Raw genomic sequence first — 27,510 nt, forward strand, 5'->3', positions numbered from 1 at the left:
TCTAACATCAACATGTGGTTGGCTAGATAGCAACTATAGGGGTGGTAGGAGCAATTTCAATGTGAACAGAAGGGAATATCTAATCAAGCCCCATCATTCCAAAGCGACCCAGACTAGATCATTCCCTGTTGCTGATGTAGATGCACCCTCAGAGTGATGAATAAGTTTCTTGATCACAGCTCAAGTGATACTACTTAGTCTACTTTAAGTTATTCTAGAAAACGGCCTAAGACAGTGTTATTTGTAGTGACTCACAGCTTATTTCCCCAACGTGATGCTATTCAGATATTTTGGACACAATTTTCATTAGCCCCAAGTCACACAGCCAATGGTCTTGGATGATGGAAACTGTGTCCTACTTGTTTTCTTCTTGTGTTAGAACAAATCACTTTTTTTTATGTTACCAGCAGCTCAGCCAGAATTAGCTGAGGCCTGCAATCCGCTGGTGTTATTGCTTCTTAGCATATTCCCTCTTCAAAATACACAGAAACACCACTGGAGAGCAAATAATTAATATCATGGAATATTTTATAATAAATATATTTGGAAGATTTATCTTCATTATTAAGTTAAGATGATTCACAAATTAAGAAAATACTTCAAAATACAATTAATCCAAATTTCAGACACAAAACTGGTTAAGCTGGAAGGCAGTTTCAAAAGACTAAAAATTAGAAAGCAAATTTCACACGCTCCTGCTACCACAGCATGACAGTTCAAGGGCAAAGATATTTTTGATCACTATACATTATGTAATTATATAACAAATATACAAAACAAACTTGAATATGACTGAGAAAACAGCAGTCCTCTAGAGCCAAGAACACAGTGTAATATAGTAATAATGAGTCTATTTGAACAAAGTAGGTTTTTAATAAGATTTTTCAAATACTGGCAGCAAGCCAAATTACAAAGTATCTTAATATACAAAATGATTACAAAAGCCCACAAAAACATCACAATATTTTTTAAAAGCATGAATACCTTAAGGATTAGACATATTTTCTAAACATAAACAACAGGGTATATTTATCTTTTCCAGTCCAAATTGAAGAGAAAATATTAGGAGCTTTGATAGTTTTAGCTAATGTTCCTGAAAGTTGTGGCACAGGGCCAATTTTTAACAAGTAAAAGCAAGCTAAAACTATAATTATGACATTTGGCATGAACAACCTGAACACTGACTGTATCTCCTCATTTGCCTTAGAGGAAAAGTAATGATCAAGTTACCTTAGAGGCCGGTTCCAGAATTGTAATGGGCTGGATTGTCTAACAGAGGTTTAGACCAATAAATGAGTTTCCTTTTAGACATTAAAATCAGCTCCAAAAAGGGTCCCATAAGTGAAAGTCTAATGATTTATTCACTTATCCTCTACTTACGGAAGATATCTTGGGGGAAAGGAATTAAAGTTATTCTAAAACTATATCCAATGCAAAACATTTTTCAAGTATTATTGAACTCATGCTTATATACTACGCAGCAACAAGAGAAACAATTAAAGAGATGAACATCTGGTAAAGTATCAAGGTGTAATATGCTAGTATGGATTTCATACAACATACTATATTGTCTGTTATATAAATGTCTTGCAATGTTTCTTGAAATGCAGCATCTTCAGTAGTCTGCTTCTTGAAAAGCTATGTTTATGTTAACGAAGTTGTCCAAGTAAAGTCAATATTCACAGGTGATGAACTCCTATTTTGGTTAAGTCAGATCAAATGTTAGATAATCATCAGGCAGAAAACTGGCCGGTTTCTTTTATTGTTCACAGACAAGTCCAGACTGCACTTAGAGATTTCATCTGGAAAGGGTTTAGTGCAGTAGAGGAAGTCAAAGCTTAGAAGTAACATTTGGTAGGCCTGACACATCCTTTAGATGCCTATTAAAAAGTTATGCCTAACTTCAAGATGAAAGGCATCAGCAGCTTCTAAGAAAAGGATAACCACAATCTTCTTCTGATTTAATTAGACATAACTCACAGAGGTTTTTGACTTGGTCTGCTGTTAATTGAATCAAAATCAATGACTATCTTACTGCACTTTGGTTTGAATTTCCTAAAGAGAGAGAGAGAGAGAGAGAGAGAGATGGATATTAGCTTGCGAAGTAGTTAAACATTTTGTTTGCTTTGGCTCCTGACTAAATTTTAGGAAAGAAAAAAATATCCTTGGATTCGCTCCGCATTTTATCTCTATAGGAGCCAATTATAGTGCACCATACTGAGAGAAACTGGGACAAGAAAGACTAAGACAAAAAGACACACAGGGTTGCTTAGTCTGTATGTTCTTCAGCTATTGGAGTTCATAAATTAGCCAGGAGTCAGAAGATTTCTAACAACTTAGCTGCGGGAGGTGGCATCATATAACCAGAGGTTTTTTTTGTTAACATTTGATATCTTTTTCCATGCCACTTTTTCACAGAAAACTTCCAAAGTTTGTTTCAGTAATCTGAAAGCAAAGGGGGCAGCACATTGTATTATGCAAGGGAGAGAAAAGATAAACTAGTGAAAATGGAATAATTTTAAAACTATGACTTCAGAACTGTAAAATCAATATAACCAACAAAGCTCATCCTTTTACATCATTAGAGCATCTGCTACAGCAATTAGCAAGAAAGGTATTTGGGGACTCTGGATATATTTTACAATCTACCAGTAAACAGAGGATTATGCAAATAGTGTGGATTTAGTGTCTCATTAAGCTTGACAATTCAGTTCTAGAGATTCATTAAGCACAATCATATCCCCACAAATCAATACAAAAGACAAAAACAGTCAACACAATGATGGACACATCTGGAATGATGGTTATACACAAGCTTTATTCAGCTCTTCGCATGAAATGATAGAGGAGGCCTAACCATTGGCAAGTTCTGAAAACGTTTCACTTGCAACAGAGAGAGTTGTGTCTCTACTTCACCAAGTGCTTATGGTATAATACCCTGGAGAGCTTTAGGGTATAATTCTAACTGAAACTTTACTGCTTCTTGATTTCTACTTTAGCTCAGCCAGTAGAACTCAAGCTAAAATTATCAGTCACTATCAAAACTGTTAAACATACAAAATTTAATAAGGTTATACTTTACTATAAAACATGTTCAAGTTCTAAAGAACTATTAGTGAGACTCTTCATACAGCACATTAAAGGATACATGAACTGCTAAGTACATTTAACTCTTACTGTTTTTATATGCTGTCAAGTCCCCTCTGATTCATGGCAACCCTATGAATGAGAGATCTTCAAAACGTCCTGTCCTCAACAACCCTGCTCACCTCACGGCTATGGATTCCTTTAGGCAGTCTGTCTATACATCTCAAATTTGGCCATCCTCTTTTGCTGCTGCTCTCAACCTTTCCCAGCATCATTATCTTTTTCAGCAAATCTTGCCTTTTCATACTGTGTCCAAAGTATGACAGTCTCAATCTCAATATTTTTGCCTCCAGAGATATTTCAGCTATTCTACTGCCTCTTTAAATCTACCAGTTCCTTCAGGCTACAGATTTATTCCAGAGCATACATTTGCTTGAAGTGGTCTCAGGGATTGGTAAAAGACACCTACCCCAACACCTTATGCCTGCAAAAGAGTGGAGTAGTTGCCACCAAATATGTCTGGATTACTTGGAAGGCACATCTGTTAAAACTCAGAAAAGCAACTCACTTCCACACTCTTCAGCTTGCAGCTTGACATCATGAATATAAATAATGTAGAACTGCCTAGAGGAAGAAAATGCAGAAAATGCCCCCCAAAATAAAAATAAAATAAAATAATTTGAAAAAACAATAAAAAAACCTCTTTTCTGTATTTGTTCCTACCTCCTTTCAGAGCATAATTTTACCACTTTGCCTATTTTCATCATCTTGCATACAAGAGGGAGGAGACCTACTGGCAAGCAGAGGTAAGACATCTGGAAGTGCCTCACCCCAAATTTCAGGATGAGATATGTTTCTGCTTGGATCATGGGTTGCCTATGAACAAATCCTTCAGTGAACATGGGACTCCTCAACAGCACAGCATAAGATCACAGAGGCACATGAAAGGAAGATGAGGGACAAGAGTAACATGCTCCTGTTCACTGACTCACCTGTACATAATTCCAGCTAAATCAAACAAGCGCCGTGCAGCTGTCATCTCCGGAGTGTCATGATATTTGTCAGACATAAAAATAACTTCTTTTATACCTAGAACAGCAGACCCCAGAATTCAAAGTGGAGATGTTTAGATACATTCAAGGAAATACTGATTTAGATTATACAGCCCAAAAGGAACACTGATTTAGAGATGTTTTTAACTAAAGAAATGTATACATCAAAGTGGTTGGACTTCAGACAATGAAGCCTTATATTCAATAAGTTTCTACCACAAAAATTACCTCTGGGACAGAGATCTTTGTCATGGGCAGCAGGAAGAACTCCACAGGCCACAAACAATGTGTTTTAAATATAAGGCCAAACAAATCAGTTGCTCATGGTGTAGAACTATCAATATGTTTGACTACTTCGATAAAGATACTGTCAGCTTTTGGGTTAAAAATGCACAAAAGTAATAATATGCACATACTGAATTGTTCAGAAACGCAGAGGCTGTAAAGGACTTGTTAATATATATCTTATACAACAGGTTATCTACACAGTCTGATAATATTCTTGAATCTTCTCTTACCTATAGAAGGATTATGACATGCCGACACTACCAACAATCTAAAATAGATCATCCAACATCACACCACAGCTAGAACTAGCGTGATAGTTCCAGAGCACAGATATCTTGTCATACAAATATTGCTAGGAGTAGGAGCACTTTAATACGGAAAGGGATGAAATTGATAAAAAGATTGTAATAGTGTCTGTAACTTCAAGGTCCTGCAACTTAGCACTAGGATTTAGATGCCCAACAAATATGAGAAGCCCCAGTACAAACATAGGTTATTCTTTTCTGTACTAATCCATTTGATCACTGGTAGGAGGTCACACACAAACACACTCACACCCACACACATGGATACAAGGCAAGCCATGGATCAGGGATGGGAAATTTGTGGCCCTTCAAAGGTTGTGGGACTTCAACTCCCATCAGCCCTAAACGACGGAGCAAACCAATGGTGAGGGTATAAAGCTGAAGTTTAGAACATAAACTGGATGAACAAGTTGCTTACCTGTAACAATAGTTCTTCAAGTGGTCACCTGTGAAGTCACACAAATGGTCTCCTGTCCAAATAAATGCTGCAGCAGAAACATTTACACTGGGTAGTTTTCACTGGGAACCGTGTACCCATTCCACTATGGTGCTTGCCTTGGCAGACCATAGCACCTTTCTCCTCACTTCCATGTCTGCTGCCAGGGACAGAGTCACCCGCATGATGGAGGGGGCAGGCAAGTTGTGTGACTTTAGATCAGTGCCCCCCAACTTTGGGCCTTGCGATGTTCTTGGACAACAACTCCCAGAAGCCTTCACCACCACCTCTGCTGGCCAGGATTTCTGGGAGTTGAAGTCCAAGAACATCGCAAGGCCCTAGGTTGGGGACCACTGCTTTAGATGATTGCCCAAAGAACTGCAGTTGCAAGTAAGCAACCTGTCCTATTTTCTGCATTGTTTCTGAGAATCACAGAAACGGGTAACCAGCTAGCTGCCATACTAGGAGGCATCTATTCAAGCTTTGAAGTCCAATCTGCAATGACTGACAAATACCAGTGGGTACAAGCATGCTGCTACTCTATATAAGCTTTGAGAGCTTCTTTGGGAACACTGTTGAAGAAGCCATTGCCCTGGTGACTCTGAACACTGTCAGGAATGGGAAATGAGTCAGTTATGAATAGTTATTGCTACCCATATCACTAAGCATTATGAGACACTTGATCACCTTTCTTATAGGCACAGTAATACACAGTGGCTTGTTCTGTGCTGCCAAATCCAAATGTTGTAGCAGCTTTTCCTAGAGAGGTAGATTATATGTCATTCTCTGTTTTGCAGATCAGCTTTTGTAAAATGACCTCTGGCTGGGGCAAAATAAATACTTGCTATGCAATTCACTCCCACCTCACTTAACACTTTTTGAAAAGAACCACAGGCCAGAAATAAGAACAATAATATATTTTTGGGAAAAAAAGAAAATAAGAAAGAAATGGTTAGGGTGAGTTGGAGAAAACGGATGAAAAATCAAAGAAACAATGCTGTTCAATACACAAATACAAAAATGCTAGAGAAAATGAAAACAATTGAAAAGGAATGTGTTAAGGCATGCATTGGCATACGTAGGGAATGGTAACAGGCTTCTTGCCAAAAGCTATGGAAGATTCTTTATTAGGCTTTGAACAGGCTTAAGACCCATTTGTGTGAGTGACAGAGACAATAAAGATCTGTGGATTACTGCCACCTAATTCTTTTCTATTTTGTCAACATCTCTGGAAAGTAAAGATGGTACTGTCCATTAGTGTATACAATTCTTTCAAATAAGAGAAAGGAGACTTTTCTCTAACCAATTTGTGAATGCAATAAACCCATGATGTTTAAAGCAGCCATCCCATGTCATAATTTAGAGCAGGTTCTGCACAATTTTTAAGCTCTCATATTTCTCAGTTTTCACTTCTGTCTCCATTGCTTCTTCCATCCATCCTTTTTATTATCTGATTTGCTGAGCCCAACCCTACAGAAGTACAAGCGGGATTCCGAAGGGGCAGAGGAACTCGAGACCAAATTGCCAACATGCGCTGGATTATGGAGAAAGCCAGAGAGTTCCAGAAAAACATCTACTTCTGCTTCATTGACTATGCAAAAGCCTTTGACTGTGTGGACCACAGCAAACTATGGCAAGTCCTAAAAGAAATGGGCGTGCCTGACCACCTTATCCATCTCCTGAGAAACCTATATGTGGGACAGGAAGCAACAGTTAGAACTGGATATGGAACAACGGATTGGTTCAAAATTGGGAAAGGAGTACGACAAGGCTGTATACTGTCACCCTGTTTATTTAACTTATATGCAGAATACATCATGCGGAAGGCTGGACTGGAGGAATCCCAAGCTGGAATTAAGATTGCTGGAAGAAATATCAACAACCTCCGATATGCAGATGATACCACTCTGATGGCGGAAAGTGAGGAGGAACTAAAGAACCTTGTAATGAGGGTGAAAGACGAGAGTGCAAAAAACGGTCTGAAACTCAACATCAAAAAAACTAAGATCATGGCCACTGGTCCCATCACCTCCTGGGAAATAGAAGGGGAAGATATGGAGGCAGTGACAGATTTTACTTTCTTGGGCTCCATGATCACTGCAGATGGAGACAGCAGCCCCGAAATTAAAAGATGCCTGCTTCTTGGGAGCAAAGCAATGACAAACCTTGACAGCATCTTAAAAAGCAGAGATATCACCTTGCCAACAAAAGTGCGAATAGTCAAAGCTATGGTTTTTCCTGTAGTGTTGTATGGAAGTGAGAGCTGGACCATAAAGAAAGCTGACCGCCGAAGAATTGATGCCTTTGAACTGTGGTGCTGGAGGAGACTCTTGAGAGTTCCCTGGACTGCAAAGAGAACAAACCTATCAATTCTAAAGGAAATCAACCCCGATTGCTCATTGGAAGGACAGATCCTGAAGCTGAGGCTCCAGTACTTTGGCCATCTCATGAGAAGAGAAGACTCCTTGGAAAAGACTTTGATGTTGGGAAAGTGTGAAGGCAAGAGGAGAAGGGGACGACCGAGGATGAGATGGTTGGACAGTGTCATCGAAACAACCAACATGAATTTGACACAACTCCGGGAGGCGGTGGAAGATAGGAGGGCCTGGCGTGCTCTGGTCCATGGGGTCACGAAGAGTCGGACACGACTAAACGACTGAACGACTGAACACACAACCCTACTCATCTACCAGTGTTATCAATATGCACATTAAGATCATTTACTGAAAATCCAAGAACAGTCATACAGAAAAATAGAGGTTTGCTAAGTGAGAACTGTGCAATAAGGGACTGTTTAAATGGCAATTGGTAAACGAGCTTAACTATTCCACCATTGTTCAAAAACAATACACAAAATGACAAATTAATTGGTAGGTTTATAGACTAATGTGAGCTTTGGAAACTGGAATATAATAAAAGATGTAAACATTAAGGAAATAGTACAGTGGTGCCTCGACTTACAAACGTCTGGACCTATGACCATTTCGAGTTACAACCAGCTTCGGCAGCAAAAGTTTGCTTCAACTTGTGGCCAGAGTTTCAAGTTATGATCAAAAAAAGGCAGGGAACAAAGGTGGGAAATTCAAATTGTTAATTGTTGGTAGGCGAAGAGGTTGCTTCTTTGTAGCTCTTTCGCCCCAACAGTTAGAGTGAGTGTGATCAGAGGAGGCTTCGGACTGCCTGGTAAGGTAAGGTGCTGCTTTCTGTTTTTTGAAAACTGTTCTAGGTGGGTTTTGCAGCGTGGTTTTGGGCTGAGAGGGTTATGTTTCTGTGCTGTGATGGGTCTTTGGGGGTTGGTTGGTTTGTTGGTATTTTTCCCCCATTTCTGAAAGGTCTTGGGGGGGTTGTTTGCTTTTTGGGTCCCCCCCATTTCAGGTGTGTCTTGCATGCTTTGCTTGCTTTCTGTTTTGCTTTTTTCACCATTTCCGAAGTGTCTTGCATGCTTCACTTGCTTTCTGCTTTGTCCCCCCCCCCCCATTTCCAGTGTGTCTTGCATGCTTGGCTTGCTTTTCTTTTCTTTTCCCCCTTTGGCCCTAACAGATTAATCGCGTTCCCAATCGGTCTTGTAGTGTGTGTTGGGGGGTTTTTTTGTGATTTTTTTTACTTCATCCGGAACAGATCAATTGCATTTCAATACATCTGCTGGAATGGATTAAGTTCATAAGTCGAGGCACTACTGTACCCCGCCTTAAATAATTTTGAAAGTTTCATTCCTCTTAAAATGCATGCATGGTACAAATTTGCTTTTGAGAAGTCTTTATCACTATGAAGGCAATTATTAATGGCTACTACTTACATTTGTGAACCTCATACATTTATTTTATTTTCTATTGTCATTTTAAACAATATTTTGACACTTTGATACTTTAGAATTGCCCTTCATGTATTAACTAAGAATCTCATTTTGATACCGTTAATCAGCGTAAAAGGCTCTTTTCTTTATTATGCTTTCACCCTTTTTTCCGTCTCCAAACCTGATCAACTTTTAACATATACATGGAATAACGATAGAAGTTATCCATAAAATGCAGGGTACTAAATAGTTAATGACTGAGTCTCATATAAACAATCTCTTTTTCCATATTTAGCAGGCTGGATAGCTCAGTGGTTTAGGTATCTGGCTGCAGAGCCAGTGTTTGGGAGTTCAATCCCCCTGCTGTGTCTCGTAGGAGAACAGGCAGCCTCTATGGCTCTAGGCAAGCTGCACAATCCCAGGAAGTCCCCAGAAGAAAGGAATGGTAAACCACTTCTGTGTATTTGCTACCTAGAAAACCCTGCAAAGGGCCACCATGGTTCAGAATTGCCTCAATGACACCCAATTATTATTAAGAGACCAAACCCAGAATGGGACATGTGGAACAGAGTAGATTATATCCAACTCCAGTGATACAATTCTTCTTGAAATAAATGTGAGAATTGCCATTCACCTCTACAGGTGAAAAATTCACAGGAGACTGCCTTGTACAATGCTGAGTTCCACTGGCTATTTCGGTTCCTTTCCTAGGCCTACCTGCTTGACCACGAGACCTTTACCACTGAACTATGGACCTCCCCCAAAGCAAAAGGCTGCATGTGAGAATTTGGAGCAATGAAGGCAAAGCCTGCCACAAGTACAAGTGGGTGGCCCAACCCTCTCCCCGTAAGGATCCTGTAGCTATATGTGTGACTCCAGACACCAGGGGTCTGTGAAGAATGCAAGCCTTCTCTCTGAACCTTTTCATAATGACAGGCATTTTACTAGTGTCTAATAATTGGAAGAAAGGCCTAACCATCAGACCAAGCACACCTGCTGCGGTGGCAAAGATTTATAACTACTGTAATGAAAGGCATAATTATAAGAGAGATGCTGGAACTCTTATGACATTTATGACCAAAGAGATAAAATCTTCAAGTGTCTACCACGTTTGATGTTCAAATTAAAATGTTACATATATACTCCCGGGAGAACTTGTGTCACACAAAGTTTATTCTTCTCTCCCCACCCACCCCTATTCTCTTCACAGTGTGTCAAAGTACTGTAAATTGACAGTAATTATATGCAATGCCTGCACACTTCCTTGGCAGCACTTGATCTAGGAAGCTGCAAACTTAAATTAAAAACAAGCTAAGAATCACAGAGAATGCAATTAGCACTGGAAAACTTGGCACCAAAGTATAGAAAGCGCAAGGAATGTCTTAAAGGTTGATAGTACAATTAATTTAGATCTAAACAGCCGCAATTTGAAAACCAAATACATCTGTGGTGAGGTATCCACGAACAGACAGAACAGCAATACCGAGAAATCAAGCTGGCATTTTCCCTTACCTGCCTGGATGATGAGCTTCGCACATTCATTACAAGGAAACAAGGCAACATACATGCTGCAGCCTTTCACATCAGCAGAGTTCTTGTTCATTATGGCATTCAGTTCAGCATGACACACTGATTAAAGATAAAAAGAACCCAACAAATATTCATATGTACACTCATTAAAACGAGTCATCAATTTAAAACTTAACAAAGTGTTAAGCTGCAAATGCCTGTGTCCTTCCAGAGGCAAACAGTCAGCACAATTTGTCACACAAGAGGGAAATTTAGAGGAGAGAAAGGGAGGGGAAAAGAATCCAGAAATACCAAGATCAATGAAGGTCAAGTGGTCTGGCCAGGCTTGCAGTGAGTAATGAAATCGTTAAGCACATTAACATGGCCATTTGTGAACACCTACAGGACAAAACAAAGCCATAGGCTGAAGGCCAAGTAGTTTCAGCTACCCTAAATGTGGCAATATCTCACATTACCAGTGCTCCCAGAAAGCATCTAATTGCCAAAATAAAAGAGCTCATTTATGTGTTTACACGCACGGATGGGAATGTTCTTTTGATTAGGCAAGTTCACTTTGTGTTCTTAGGAGTGAAGGAGGTTACAAAGTAAGAACATTTTACCTGTATGTAAGAGAACTGGCAGCAAAGCTTGACAAAAGGCAAAAGTTTAGAGCAATGGTTCCCAACCTTGGGTCCCCAGATGTTCTTGGACTGCAAGAAATCCTGGCCAGAACAGGTAGTGGTGAAGGCTCTGGAGAGTTTTAGTCCAAGAACATCTGGAGACCCAAAGTTGGGAACCACTGTTTTAGAGAATCATTTTGTATTGCTACCATCATCATTAGCGTCTAGTAAGAAAGTCCATCAAAGTGCCTACAAAAATACTAGCTTGCCAGCTACAAGATCAGCTTCAAGATGACCCAAGGGTTTATTTAGTGTTAGGAGACAACATTAGGACCATGTGGGGGGAAAATTGTCTAAAAGAGATGAAAAACTATAAATACTTGTAGTGCTTTGTATATTTCTTGATACCTGCCTTCTAGATGCGAACGGACTGCATGTCCTGGTCTTTGTCTAATATGCCAGAGGCAGGCAAATCCAGACAGGGAAAATATTAGGTTTTTTTTTTCTTTTGAACAGAAGACCCTGTTGCTTTATTGTATTCAGTTTCTGGAAATCTCTAGTTTGCCCTATGGGAGCTGGAGATTAGGCACTCCCTCCCTTTGAGAAACTAGACTACTTCCACAGCACTCTAGATATACAAAAGTAGTTGTACATTTCTTCAATTCTGGGCTGTACACTCACATTTTAAAATATTTTTTAAAGACAAGTGAGAACTAGAATCCTAAAAGCTGAGTTTGTTGGTATTTGCTGTTAAGTAGCTTCTAATTCATAGCAATCCTAGTAGTGTTTTCAAGATATGTGAGATATTTATGGAGTAGTTGCACCATTGCTACCTCCCTCTCCAAACTTCAGGGGCCAAATGGGAGTCTGAATGTAAGTCTAGTCTGCCACTCTATCCAGTATACCAAACTGGCTCACAATGACTTGGTTTGAGTAACAACAAAGATTATTAAGATCTTAAGACAGACACTCAGGTTGACTCTAAAACAAATTGTATATATGGATTTCAGGACATCCCATAATTGATCTAGTCAATATAAAGTAACAATACTTTCAAAATTGCAACATAAGTAAAAAATATAGAGTGGTGCCCCGCTTAACTATTACCCTGCTTGACGACGCAATAGCGATCGCAAAACAGTGTTTTAATGGGCAAAATCCGCTTTGCGACGATCGGTTCCCTGCTTCGGGAACAGATTCTTCGTATTACAATCATCAAAACAGCTGACTGTCAGGTTTTCAAAATGGCCGCTGGTTGTTCAAAATGGCTCCCCGCTGTGTTCAGGACGGATTTTTTGCTGCACAGGCACCAGAAAAATGGCTGCCCTATGGAGGATCTTCGCTGGACGCTGAGGTATTTTGCCCATTGGAACACATTGAACCGGTTTTCAATGCATTTCAATGGGCTTTTTTATTTTGCTTGACGAGGATTTCCCTCTACAGCGATTTCGCTGGATCGGATTATCCTCGTCAAGTGAGGCACCACTGTATTTCAATCTGATTGGACTATACATTAATGACTTATTACACACTACCTAAGAGGCTGAGAAGTGATTAGCATCATAAAAATATAAGCAGTCAAAATTTGATGTTGATGCATACATAATATGTTATAAATGGGAATAATTTTTTATACAGATGTTTAACTCAAAGTTCCCCAAACATGAAGCACTGTTATAGGTCAAGTATTCAGAACTGAATGAAACAGATCAGTGGCCTCCAGTGACATCAGCAAAAGTTTTTTAAAAATTGATTAACGCACCGAAGAATAAGAAAGCTCCAGGTGAACATGTGTTACTACACACCTGAAATATCCCTAGAAAATATTAACGTGGTCACCAGTGCTGGCAAAATAGTTATCCTATGAAAATATACAATATTGAATGTGGTAAGCTGCCTAAAGGCTGGTAGTATAACTGTATCAATTTATAAGAAAGGGGATAGAAGTCACCCAGCTTATAAACTTATTGATGTGACCTCAAAATTATATGCCTGTTATCTCTTGATTAAACTGGAAGATTGGGTAGAGTCTAACAAAATTATTGTTGAACAATAAGTGGGTTTTAGGAAAGGCAGGAATACTATTCATCAATGGCATGTCTTATGTCATCTCATAAATAAATATGCTAAGGGGACTAAGAAGCACCTGTATGCAATTTTTGTAGACCTTACAGCAGCAATTGACAGAATAAATTGTGGGTAAAGCTTTGGAACTCCAATATTGATAAGAGAGTATTTATTCTTATTAGAATTTTGTATGCTGATACAGATATGAGAGTGACAGTTGGCCTTAATGGCAGGCGGACACATCTAATTCCAACTTCTAAGGGAACACGGCAGGGCTGTTAATTAGCTCCCATTCTTTTCAATATTTATAAATGATGTAATTTTAGAGCTCAAAAATAAATCCTAGAATATTTTCCTGTTTTAGTTTCAGTCCACAAACTGTCAGCTGTGATACATGCAGATGATATGATTTTAATATCACACACTCAAGTGAAGATTAAATCCTTGTTGAAAGATTTTGACACAATCTGTCATAAGAAATATTTTCAGATAAATTATGCTAAAACAAAAATTGTAGTACTGTATTTGGAAAGCCCCCTTTGAAGCACAAATGGTGCCTGGGTGGCCATGTGAATGAACAAGGGAGATATTTTAATTATCTTGGTGTACAGTTTGAAGATAGGGGCAACTGGTCCTACCATCTCGCTGTTTCAGCCTTGAAGGCTACAAAATCTGTAAAGGCAGTTCTGAGTTTTTCTAGAACAAAAGGTGAGAAGATGATAACTACTGCCTTAAGAGTATATTTAGGCAAAGTGATCCTACAATTATCTTATCAGAGGGAAATCTGAGGAATTACAAAAATAAAAAATTTGGAAACTGTGCAAAATAATTTTTCCAAATCTTTCCTTGGTTTGCCTCCATCTACTACAGCATCTAGTATCAGAGCTGAGATTGGCATTATGTGATACAGTTTTACAACTAGGTTGTTTGTTTCATGTATTACTTTAAGCTTCTTAGGATGGAGGATTCCAGGTTTCCAAAAAAAATGCTTTCTAAAACAAATGAAATCTGACAGCTAAAACATCCAGATAGCTTACAGTGGGGTCTTGACTTAAGAACGGCTTGAGTTAAGAACATTTTGACTTAAGAACCACTCTCATAGGAAAATATTGACTTGACTTACATACTTAGATTTGAGTTAAGAACTGAAAAAACCCATGTGGGAGGCAGGGAAAGTGCCAAATTTGAACTTTCAGTTAACGGCTGGCCAGTGAAAAGGGTGCCTGTCTGCTTCCTCACTCCTCCCAGCGTTTAGAGAGTGGATTGGGAGACAGTCTTCAGACTGCCTGGTACTGCCTGGACTGTATTTTCCCTGCCTTCCCTGAACCTTTCTTGACCCAAGAAAAAAAGAAACAAAATATCCCCCTCTAGTGGTCGAAGGCAGAATAGCAGCTTCCCATTAGTTTCTATGGACGGCAAAGAGCAGATACGGATCAAATGGTTTTCAATGCATTCCTATGGGAAATACAGATTTGACCTGAGAACTTTTTGACTTGAGAACCGCCTTCCAATACGGATTAATTTCTCAAGTCAAGACCCCACTGTACTGTGATCAACACATGCTAGCCTTTGTTTTAATTCCGCAAGATCTCCAAACAAGAACTTTGGATCACACCCACTTTGGATCACCCACAAAGAATAAGTTGAGGCATTTCCAGACTCAGCAAGACTTGAATGCACTGAGTATTAAGATTTCATTATTTTCCCTTATTTGTACTTTTTGAAATTACCCCATAGATTTATGAATGATTTACATGAACTGTCAGCCCCTCCCCTTAGGAAAGCATTTTCAGCACTAAGATTTCAAACTATATCACTGCAATATAGGAAAGGGAGGTATACCCAGATACCAAGGTGACACTGTTTTTGTATATGTGGAGCCCAAAGAGTAGAGGATGCATTACTCCTTATATTCTGAACCTAGAACAAAGTTTGTATCAGATTTGCTAGAAGATATTCCAGATAAAAGTGACCATAATAAAATTATCTTTCTGTTATCTGATGTTAATAAAACAGTAACAGATAGAGAAGCAAAATTTGTAGCTGTGCAAATGATGAGGAATTTTTAAAGACCCATATGGTTAATTGCAATGACTTAGTTTTGGTTTTTTTTAAATGTGTGCATTTTAATTTGGCTGCACGATTTTTAATCCAGTATTTCGTGAATATATGTTTTTATATTTTTTAAAATTTGCCTGTATTATATTTGTCAAGCTAACACTCCATAGGTATGCAGTGGTGCCTCGACTTACAAATGTCCCTACTTATGACCATTTCAAGTTACAACTAGCCCCAGCCGCAAAATTTTGCTTCTACTTGCGATCGGAGGTTCCACTTACGAACAGAAAAAGGCAGGGGATAAAGGCAGGAAATCTAAATTTCTAACTGTAAGTGGTGACAAGGCTGCTTCTTTGTAGCTCTTTCACCCCAGCAGTTAGAGAGCGTGCGATTGGAGAAGCCTGCCTGGTAAGGTAAGGTGCTATTTTTTGCTTTTTAAAAACTGTTCCAGGTGTTTTTGCAGTGTGGTTTTGGGCTGGGGGGGGTTATATTTCAGTGCTGTGATGGGTCTTGGGGGGTTTGTTTGTTGGTTGTTTTTCCCCCATTTCCGATGGGTCTTGGGGGTTTTGTTTGTGCTTTGCTTTTCCCCATTTCTGATCTGTCTTGCACTTCGCTTGCTTTTTGCATTGCTCTTTCCCCATTTCCAATCTGTCTTGCATGCTTTGCTTGCTTTTTGCATTGTTCTTTACCCATTTCCGATCTGTCTTGCATGCTTCACTTGCTTTTTTCATTGCTTTCCCCTCATTTCCATCTGTCTTGCACACTTGATTCCTTTTCTCCACCCACCCCACTTTGGCTGGAAGGGATTAATCGCGTTTCCGATGGGTCTTGCACTGATTTTTATGTGTGTGATTTTTTTCTTCAGCCAGAACGGATTAATTGCATTTCAATGGTGTGAATGGGTTCAGCTTTGAATTTGGGGGGGTTCCTCATTTTGGGTGGGAAGTACAAGAGTTGTTTTCTTCATCTTTATTGGATACAGGTGGATCAACATTATTAGAAAAAGGGTCAAAGAAACTCAATTCTGGCAACAAGCCATAACTGTCCAAGGCATATTCAGTCCTGTCACCAACTGAACTCAGAGGGGTGCAGGGCCAAATCTCTCCACATCCGTCGGTTTCCGTAGGGGCGCGCTCCGCACCACGCAGATGGTGCCGCAACATGGGTGCCTCACCCAGTCACCTTCTACAGGAGAAGTGTTGTGCCGAGCATCGCGTCAGATAACTTGCTGATCTCTCCCTTTGTTCTTAGGAAAAACCACTACAGAACACTCAGGGGTCTCTTATCCTAACTCCTTTCCTTCTTGCGAGGGTGGATTGGGAAGCAGCCTTCCTAACTTTAAGTTTGGGAAGTCCCTCAGCAGTTCTTGGGTCTTAACCCGCTCGTACTCTCTTAGTCTCTTGATCTCTCTTTTCCTCTTCCACAGCAATACTTCTACCTCAAAACGGCGCTCATCGTGGGTATTTAAACTTTCCTCCCAAACCGGCAACTCTTGCTCCACCCCTTTCGCGCCCTCTCTCTCCTCCACCAAGCTAACTTCAAACTTCCCGCCTTTTCGTATCTCTGCCTCCGTGGTTGCGTTTTCCCTCTGGTCCTCCTGTCCTCGCCTATTCTCTACCTCCTTTCCCTTTCTTTGTCTCTCACTAACAGGGGACAGCACACTCTCCACTATCACTCCTTCACAAATGGGAAATAGTGCTTCGACTTATGACCATTTTGACTTACGCCCATCTTCTGGAATGGATTAAGTTCATAAGTTGCGGCACCACTGTACATATTTCTATTTGTATTTATGTTTTACTTGTAATGCTAGTGGTGGCTGAATGATAAAAGCAGTTAAAATAAAATAACTAAGTATTAACTTATTATTAAAACTCGTTACTGAATAACCTTTACATATGGCACATAGGCCAACATAATCAAAATATTGACACTTCATCAAATTTTATTTCACAGAGCCTAGACTATGCAGTGACTCATAGAATCTACTACTTAAAACACATATTTTCTCATTCAAAATACATCTTCTAATACTGGAAAACAAATGTGCTCAATGCCAGATTTTAAAACAGGAATGAATGTTCCTGTATTTGACAGACTTTGCATAGGTAAACAAATACTTCTTCAAATACAGCTATAGTCTTGTGCAAATAGGCTATGAAACAAAAGAACATTGGTCGTACATTATGGGAAATTGCTGTGAAAACAGTACATTATACTACAAATTATAATCTATACTGTTACAGAGTTAGAAAAAGCACTCTGCTTAAACTAGGGGCGGCACATCTAGTGGATCTGGAGGCCAATTTTACACTCGCAGTGTCTATCACAGGCCTGGAAATGACAAAAAATGACCAAACCCTCCCCCTGCCAGAAGTGTCCAGCCAGAACTTGCAGCTTTGATGTTTGTCTGAGTTGCTTGCAGGATCCTGACCCACCTGCTTAAGACAAACAAATCTTGAACATTATTTTGCTTGCATGGGAAATTAACACAATCGGCATACAGTTGCTGCAATCTTTGATGTCTCTTTTTGTTGGGACTGGAATATATATTGAATGCTTCTATTCTGTGGGTGGATGTTTTGCTTTTTGGAACTGCTGGCATATGTGTGCTAGGACTTCAATAGATTCAGTGATGGTTATCTCCTCTGTTACTAATTATTTATTTCTTCCAAGCGATTTGAGAACAACTTTCACTACAACTTCTAAAATTCTAGGTTTTATTCAAAAGATTTGAAGCAATCTGTTATTCTTGTATCTTTTCTCCATAGCTCTGCAGTATATTGCTTATTCTCACATACAAGTACAGTGGTGCCTCGACTTACGAACTTAATCCATATTGGAATGGTGTTCGTAAGTCAAAATGTTCATAAGTCGAAGCACCATTTCCCATAGTAATGCATTGAAAACCGATTAATCCGTTCCAGCTCAAGAAAAAAATCACCAAAAAAGAAAAAGAAAACAGCAAGCCCGGCCAGAAGGCGCTCAGTTGCTGAGGTTTAAGAAGAAGAAAAAACTTCCAGAAGCAAACACTAAAGCCACCTCCACTGCTGAGGTTTAAGAAGGAAAAAAACCTCCAGAAACAAACACTAAAGCCACCAACAACACAGCACAGAAACATATCCGCTCCAGCCAAAACCCACTCAAAAGTTTTTTAAAAGGAGGAAACAGCAGCTTACCTCCCCGCAGACACACACACACACACATATTCACTCAACTCCGAAGCAGAAAGAGGCAGCCCCAAGCCTCCAATGATGACGGCACACTCTCTAACTGCCGAAAGTGAAAGAGCTACAGTACAAAGCAGCCTCGTTGCCATCTACAGTTAGAAATCTGAATTGCCCGCCTTTTTCCCAGCCTTTTTTCTGTTCGTAAATGGAAGTTCCGTTCGCAAGTCGAAGCAAAATGTTGCTACCGGAGTTGTTTGTAAGTTGAAATGTTCGTAAGTAGGGACATTCGTACGTCAAGGCACCACTGTAACTGAGAACTTACATTTAGAATTCTGACTCTATCTGTCACCTTTTATTTTTGCTTCTCATCTTTCATTTCAATTTTATTAGGTTTCTGCTGAGACCTTTTCCTCTTCTGGCTGCAGAAATAGCCTTTTTGCATTCTTCTCTGATTATATTTCTAAATTTAGTCCACCATTCTTCTTGTTCAGTTGACATAGTAATGAACATTTGTTCTGTACATGATTTTAACTTCTTCAGTAATACTGTTCAAATTATGCTTTGGCACTGTTGTTGTTTTACCAATCTTCAGCTTTACTCTTAATTTTTTATATTAACAGTTCACAGCCTGTTCATGGTTTTGTTTTTGCAGAGTGAACAGATTGTCTTCTGCTTCCAATTGTATAGTCAATTTGATTTCTATATTCACCATCTAGTAATATTCACACGTACAATCATTTGTTTAGTTGCCTGAAATATGTATTTGCAATGAACAGATGTCTCATTCTACTCTACTCACACCAACAGAACAATGTGAGTGAACTCCAGAACAGAACTGAAATAGTTTAGAGGAGTGGAGTGCCTGGCCGAAGCATTAGGGGTCATGAATTTGAACTCCTACTGTACCTAGAGAGGGGATAGCTAAGGTCACCTAAGGTCATGCATGGCTGATAGAAGTTGCACTACTCCAGGGTGCCACCAGAAAAATGGACTGGTGAACCAGTTCTAAGCACTTTATATCTAGAAAATCCTGAGATGCGCACTTTAATTCAGAATTGATTTGATGGTATATAATAACAGGTACATTTACAGCCTTGTAAAACAGAAATTAATTCTGACCTGAATGCAATTAAGAGTTTGCTAAGCTGAAGGTAACACTGCTGTTTGGTTATTACTCAAGAAGTTCTATCATATTTCAATGTTTCAAGCAAAGCGAGAGAGAAGCCTACAGTGGGTTATGTACAGTATGCTGCACCTGAGAAGAACTTGGAAATGTACTTTTTGAGAACCACTGCTCCCAGGATTCTCCAGTTAACATTACTAATGTACAAAAAAGGTAAAATTTGCCATCTATAAATCTAACAATTTCTCTATGTAATTAAGATAAGGGGAGGGCTGCTTCTATATTTGTAGGGAAGTGCAGAACATGAATCTAAGTTCAATATGAAGAAAAACAGTATTTAAATTATTTCCTTTAGAAAAAATTCAAAGTAGTCTACATCAGCTGCACTTTTTAAATTAGAAGGATTATTCACTTGCTGGCAATAATAACATCTGTCTCTGCATCTGTGAACAAAGTTTATTCTCCCAAACAGACACGTCAGTTTAAGATACAGTAGCTCATACTTGGCAGACTGAGTTGCAACTTTTCATTTTTCTTTCAACAGACAGCAGGAGTGGCTAGAATGTAGCTCTCTAAAAGTCAGTAGACTGCAACTCCCACCCTCTTCAAGCTGAACATGATGGCCAAGGACAACTGGAATCACAGTGCAACTTCATCTTGAAGATGTGCATTGCCTGCTCATAAGGTTCAGCAACAAAGCCATGTTGAAGCAGAACCATGTGCTGTTTGACTAAATATTGGTCAGGTGGGTAGAATGATGTGGGAAGTGTGAAGGTAAAGGGCACTCACTGTCTCTTAAACTGAATTTTATTTAATTTTAATCCTACAATCCAAAACCAGATATTTTAAACTATCAAAGGGGGAAAATTATTAACAAAACAAAGATAATGAATATTTTCTCTTAAAATAATACAGAAACAAGAGATGTAATTTTAAAAACAGAACACTTTACCATAGGGATACTTTGTGTCAAGTTTATTATCTCCTGTTCTTGTCCAAGGCAGCAAGTCATCGCTACATCCATTTGGCATGCCATTGTATCCAATTCCAACAATCTTGTTTTCTGAATTCACAATGCAAGCGCCAACCTGAAATAAGAAAACATGTTGTTTATCATTATAACTGAGTTTATTTTGTGACCCAATACTGGTTTGTAGAGGGAAGTGATGCTCAACTTCTTTTAGATGGGGCTGTACTCCTTCAGGATTAGATTAGTGGTTGGGGGTATTTGCTGATCAGGCTCAGTTACTGGAGACCCAAGTGATCTCAGCAGGGCAGACTGCCTTTCACCAGGTAAAGCTAGTAATCCAACTGCAAAACTTTCAAGACAGAAGTAGCTTCACCATAGTTATCCACTGGCAATCTCAAGGTTAGCAATGTGCAGCTTATGGACTTTGAAATCTACCTGGGAATTGTAGCTCACAGTAATGCCAAATCCTAAATTACTAAATGGGACTAGGGATAAAACACACATCTCCCCAGTATTTAACACATTCCACTGGTTTCCAGTATATTTTTGAGACCAACTCAAAGTGCAAGTGTTTGTTTTTAGTCTATTTGGCTTAAGATCTAGTTACCTTTGGGACTATCTTTTCTGACATTAATTTGCTCATATGCTAAAATAAGTGAATAGCAATTGCAGAAATTTTTCCCAGTTTCAATTTACCACTTCTGTAATTTTACCACCACGAAAGTTCATCTTGTGTCTGTTCTAATTTTTTGTTAGGCAGCAAATGATGACTGTTTTCTTTCCCCAGATTTTTAATCTTTGGTACGTTTATATTATTTTTTGTTATTGTTGTCGGTGATATTATTGATTAGTTTTAAAGCACACTCTGCAGATTTAATTAATGTTTAAAAAATTAACAAACAATAAGACATTATAGTTGTTTTAAAAAATCTAAACTAAACCTATTGTTAAACTGAATTTTATAAAGCAACAAAATGGGCAGAATCTAATAAAAAGTAATAAAAATTAAGGATGCATAAAGTTAGAATAGATGTTGTTCACTTTTAGACCTTCAAGGACTTGTCTAGACTAGATGTTTGCTGCATGTGGGCACTAACCCTGCTCCAATTCTACCTGGGCTGACCTGTAACATCTGCACCGAAAACCTCCAAACACCAGAGTAGTTACCATTCAAGAATCTCAAATGGCATCATACAGAAGAAAGCAAAGTTATATGATTAGAACAAATTCTAGCTTCACAATCCACAGCTTCTTCCCATCATTATGTCAAAACTAATTTGTGGTGAAATCTTACTTTGCCTGGTACACAGTAAGAACAAGCTTCTCAAGAAAAATAAATAGCTCACCCATGCACCAATATAATCCTAACAGACGACTGAACACAAAGTTTATTTAATGTACCTTGGAACAGCCTCATAATTAAATTGGATATGTGTAGGTCATATTCCTACCTGAGAATGTGGATCCTTGCTTCTCTGCGCTGAGAGAAAAGCTACAGCCATGAAATATTCAGGCCATTCCAAATAGTCTTCACGTTTTTTACGGGTTGCTTCACAACAATACCTACAGAAATCACATAAAATGACAGTAACAGTTCTGATTTGCATGAGCTGTTTTATTTTAAAAAATACTGTATTAGGTGTACTTTGACCCCCGTGTTTGAATCTTTGGAAATAAGTCAATTACTGTGATGTAAAATTCCAGAGTGGCACCGGAGTTTAATTAGTACAACTAAAAGAGCAGCACATGACCCCCAAAGGTTATACATTCAAATCAAGAATTTAATGGTGGAGAATATCAGTGTTTCATATCTTCCCAGTGCCTTACAAGCAACACTACTTTTCAAAGCAAAAAGGCCAAAAGGAGACTGAATTATCTCATTTAAAGAAGCAATTTGCAGTCTTTAAGCAGTGCAATGCCAACTATTATCTATCCCTCAATATTACCTTCTGTACAGAAATATGGAAAAGGTTATACTGCTTGCTCCAGCTTTACTGACATTAAGCTGCTTGTGCAAAGAAATCTCTTAGACGAACTGTTTTGATTACAAGTATCACTGCAGTGTCATTTATTACAGTTAAAAAAATAAAAACAGACTAAGAAACATTCTTTGCTGAATGTTTCTTGTGGTGTTACTGTCTGCAAAAAAGGGCTTTCAACTACACCATACATAAGCAGTGTTGCTGATATATATTCTCATGTCAGAAGTCAAGTGCTCCATTTTCTAATCTCTTTGTAGGACAGCCAATAGCCACCCTGTAATGGCTTGTTTTTAAACTCTCCATTCAGCAAATATGAATGGAACTGGGTAGACTGAACAGCAGGCTCAGAGAGCAGCATTTCGAATACACTTCTTATTTAAGCAAATATGTGTTTTGAGATGGAAAATCTTATGTGTGCTAGAGTCTAGTTCTCTAGCTAGATAAGTAGAAAGAGGAACAATATTTTAAGAGAGGCTTGTTTGTTGTTTTGAGTAGTCCAGGCTTAGGCTGATGAAACTTTTTTCTGCTGGCATTTCTCCAGCCATCCTTGTCACTTTTAAGAGAGTTTTTGCTCCTTATGCCATACCTACACTTTAAATAAAGGTGGGTGGGTAGCTGGTTGGCAGAGGAAGAACCAACCTGCTTACACATTTCTCAGTGTGCCTCACACACAGGAGCAGCTGATCCTCTTTCAACCTGCCATAAACATTCTCCCTCAACCCCACTTGATATCACCCAGCTGGAGAGCCTTCTCCTCTGCAGTGCTTCCCATAGGGATGAATTTTCCCTCTGAAGTTAAGGGGACTCTCAGGACAGGATGTTTCTACCAACAGCTGAATACTTCTTCATTTACTCTGGCACTTCCCTGACACTCCTGTTATTTTAATGAAATGCTTCATCGTTGCTCTATTGCTTGACTTTACTGGCCCTTGTAAGTTTTAGTGTGTGCAGTTTTGTAAACCACTTCAACATTTTTGAAATGAAATATCTTAATATAGAAGTGTCATAATAAGTAATAAATAAAGAGCAGTATTGATGATCCAATGTGTAGATATTAGATACACAAATAACCTTGGTTTTCATGGCAGCATTTCTTCTCATATGTCTCATTTGCTTCTCTTTGGAAGACAATGACCCACATCTAGCATTTTACCAAAAAGTAGCTGCTTTTAAACAATACTTTTAGAAGTCAGCTGCAACAATTATGGAAATGTGGTGACATATATTCCTCTATTTTACTTCCACCTAGTGTACAAACAAACATTGAGCCGTTTTGACTTGTGTGTGTGAGAGAGAGACCACACTATCTACAAGATCATAAACCTGCTAACAGCTTGCATCATATTGAGACTACAATCCACTGGAACAGAAGATATTTCACCCTCACATGCTATTGCATACTTGAGTGTTATGTGTATAAGGCAAAAATGCTTTAAGTTCACTTAAAGAGTACATAAAGACATTACTGCAAGTTTCTGCTTCCCCTTGTTTCTGGTTTGGAAACATGTAAAAGCTCAGAATTGATGGTAATTCCCTGGTCATCTGTTATTTGGCTGGTCTGTGCTTACTTTTGCTCAATCACCTTGCCTAATTAACACTAGCTTGGCAATTTTTAAAAAAGTTTCTACACACCCACACAACTTCACCTCTGCATGTGCATGCCTCTGCCCCCCTCGTGTGCAGGGTTCTGTCATGACCAGAACCAAACGCAAACGCTGCATGGAGGAGGAAGCGAGCTGCACAGAGGGAGGCAGAGTTGTGCGCATGCGCACGTGCACCCAGCTTAAAGGGAACCTTGGCCATATTTTAATCGTTACATCTTTCAGGACACATTGCGCACTGCTCCCTGCTCAGAATATTGACTGTAATAAAAATCCTATAGTGTAATATTGTTTAGTTTTATTGATTTCCAAGTATTTTGTAATAATCAGTCCCTCTTGAATATCACCAGTATATGGAGTGCTTTGGTCCATGGGGTCACGAAGAGTCGGACACGACTTAACGACAACAACAGTACATAATATTTACAAGAACTTTTTCAGGACACAAGAAATTATATATCACAATAACAATAAAGTGTTTCTATAGAAGGAAAGGAAAGAAGCACTAAGTGTATATTTGGTTTATGAAATCTTTGAATTAGTATGCATTCTGGATAGTCTGAGACATCACAGTTTGTCAACAATCTGAACTTTATTCGCTAATACTCTATTTATAGCAAAATTAAATTCATTTGAGTAGAAACAGGCAACATGTTAGGCTGCAAGGGATAAAAGATGCTTCTGTAACTTTTCATAATAAAATTTGACAGCAAGAAATCAATTCATTTATTTGCAACATATTAATGCATTCATCAATGAAATCCTCTTGGCAATTCATACATCAAAGAACCTGTACACCATCCAATGGTTAACTCTTAGCAATTTTACCCCTCAAGTAAAACCCTGTCACCAAAGAACTGTTTTTTTAAAGGCTCAACAGAATTCGACTAACAAAAGTCTGGTTTTACTCAGAACAAAGCTGTTTCATTTAAAGTCTACCTTGTTCATAGAACTTCTTCATTTTCTATATCTCATTCTTTATCTGTCTAACACTTGTTGCAAAAAACTCTTGAGTTTGGACAATTTATAAACAGGCTAAATATTAATACCTGTCTCTCAATAGTATTTTATCGTATTATTCAGAGATTGAGATACATCAGCTCTGGGATTGAGATATATTAAGGTTTTGGCAATATTCCACCGATCAAGACCACATTCATCACCCTTGGCTACATTTCTTTGAGCATTAACCTTCTTCCTTCACTATCCAAGGGCATCTGCTGCTTCCTTTGCTTTAAACGTGCCTCTTTTCATTTCACAGTCAAGATGAAATACTTGCATAGGAAGTCATTTTTATCTAAATAGTTATGCTTTTAAAAATCACACACTTTTTCCTGCTCAGAATACTGACTGTAATAAAAATCCTATAGTGTAATATTGTTTAGTTTTATCAATTTCCAAGCATTTTGTAATAATCAGTCCCTCTTGAATATCACCAGCACATGGTAGTTTTTCCATGCAACAGAGAAATGCATTCATAACACAGTGCTGTACATTTAATTATTTTTGTATTATTTATTATGCTCACGTGTCTGGAAGAAAACCACAGGAAGGCTAAGTTAAAATGCTATTTGGGGGAATATCTAAATGATGTATCTTGAAATAATTCCTGGTATTAACAATGTTGGAAATTTGCAATTTCACAGTGAATTATAGAATTTCCAGTCTTGTAAAGCATGGCTGAGGAAAATATGGGTCTCCAGAAGTGGTTGGACTGCAACTCCTATCATTCCTCATCAATGGATACTGTGGTTATGACTATTGAGAATTGTAATCCAAGGACCTCTGGAGGGACAGCTGCTGACTCACCCATTTGATGTAAGGATTCCTTATTCATTTGTTTTTATATACTTACACAGTGTCACATGGACTACCAACCAACCAACAAAAAAAGTGGATTCTGGACCAAATGAAGCCTGAACTTTCAGTACAACTAAAATGACTAACCTGAGGCTATTATACTTTGGCATAACATGAGAAGATTCACTTGGAATGACAATAATGTGAGAGAAAGCTGAAAGTAGTAAAAACGTAGGAAGACCTAACATGAGATGAGTTCATACAGGCACCTGAGCAGGTATGTTAACATAGGACTTTTGGAATATTATTAATTCATGTCAGTGTCAATCCAAAGTGACTGGACAGTGCGCAACCTACAGCTGTATGACATTCGAAATATATTCTAATTGCAACTCTCTTTCGCTTATACTGTACACACAAGTGCTCCATCCTCCTCCTGGGGCTAGCAGAAGGCTAAATTCCCGTGTCACCCACTTTAGCAATGAATTTATTCAATGAATGCAGCAACCACCAAACCCGTATTTTCTCATCTCTCCCCCACATCGCCCTTCTATACAATTACAGGCTGCTAAAGCAAAGGAAATCAACCTTCCCCCTTTACATTACCTTCGTGCAAACTGACGTTCAATATCCCGTAATCTACCCAAACGGTCATTTGGCTTTGATACTTGTAAATCCGACTCTACGAGTCTGAAACACAAGGCAAGGCCTCTTATCTCTTTGCTTTAGAAATACAGACGCTTGGGTTTCAAAAGGGATATGTTTCAAACCAAAAAGCTTTTAAATGTAGCCTAAACCAAAAATTCGTCTCCCTTCTGAAAACATTTGGGAGGAGGGCATTCAGAAGTCATGTATTTAGCTTTAATCCAAACCAAAACAGGGGGTGGCGGGGGGGGGGAATGTGAAAACAAGCGTTTCAGAGTTCACAGAAAAGAGTAAAGGAAAGCGGTGGGAAGGGATGGGCGCTCGGGAATCGAAGCAAGCCTGAAGAGGCGTCTCAAGGCGGGGAAGAGAGCAGCGTCAACTGAAGACCACCCCTACCACCACCACCCCTTCAACAGCAACAGATATTCCTACCCATCGAGACCACTGGGCTGCGCGGGATCACCCCTATTCATCTCTCCGCAGTTCCAAACAGAAACTTCAGCATCCCCTCTGAAACCGGAAGATCCGCTTTACAATTTGGCGCCAAAACTGATACAGGGGGCGGGGCTAGAGGAAGTCAAGGCCGTGCCCTTACAACCTAACTTGAAAACCCGACGTAGGGCGAAGGTCGTGTATTCCTTTCAGAATCTCTCCCCAGACACTCTCTATATATCCCACTTTTTGGACTGCATTCCCCAGAATGCATTGCTCCCTCATGATTTTTAGAGGCGCCAGGTGTGGACAGCCGGCATGTTGGGAGTTGTAGGCAGTAAGGGGCAAGGGATTGGCTAGTTACCACTTCGATCTCTTCATTCCGCATGCGCACGCCCAGCAGCGGGCCTTGGCTCAAACGAGACTTGGCTCTTGAGGCGAGTGCGGGGGGGGGGTGGAAGGAAGGGAGGGAGGGAAGGAGGAGCCACCCAATTGTAGGATCTCCCAAAATGGAGCTTGAGTTGTTCGCGGGACTTTTAACGAGTTATTAAAAAAAATAGAGACTTCAGAAA

General features: G+C 39.1%; 1 protein-coding gene across 1 annotated transcript; it reads right to left on the reverse strand.

The window, feature by feature from the left end:
* Positions 1-510: 510 nt before the first annotated feature.
* On the reverse strand, positions 511-27,093 carry DCTD (dCMP deaminase). The gene is made up of 6 exons (XM_073001420.2): positions 26,939-27,093; positions 21,930-22,041; positions 20,461-20,596; positions 10,474-10,590; positions 4,080-4,176; positions 511-2,055 (listed from the first exon to the last, which is right to left on the reverse strand). Exons 1-6 carry the CDS (start codon positions 26,977-26,979, stop codon positions 1,977-1,979), a joined length of 582 nt encoding a protein of 193 aa, XP_072857521.1. The 5' UTR covers positions 26,980-27,093; the 3' UTR covers positions 511-1,976.
* Positions 27,094-27,510: the final 417 nt, after the last annotated feature.

This window comes from Pogona vitticeps, chromosome 5 (assembly GCF_051106095.1).
Source record: "Pogona vitticeps strain Pit_001003342236 chromosome 5, PviZW2.1, whole genome shotgun sequence".
NCBI lineage: Eukaryota > Metazoa > Chordata > Lepidosauria > Squamata > Agamidae > Pogona > Pogona vitticeps.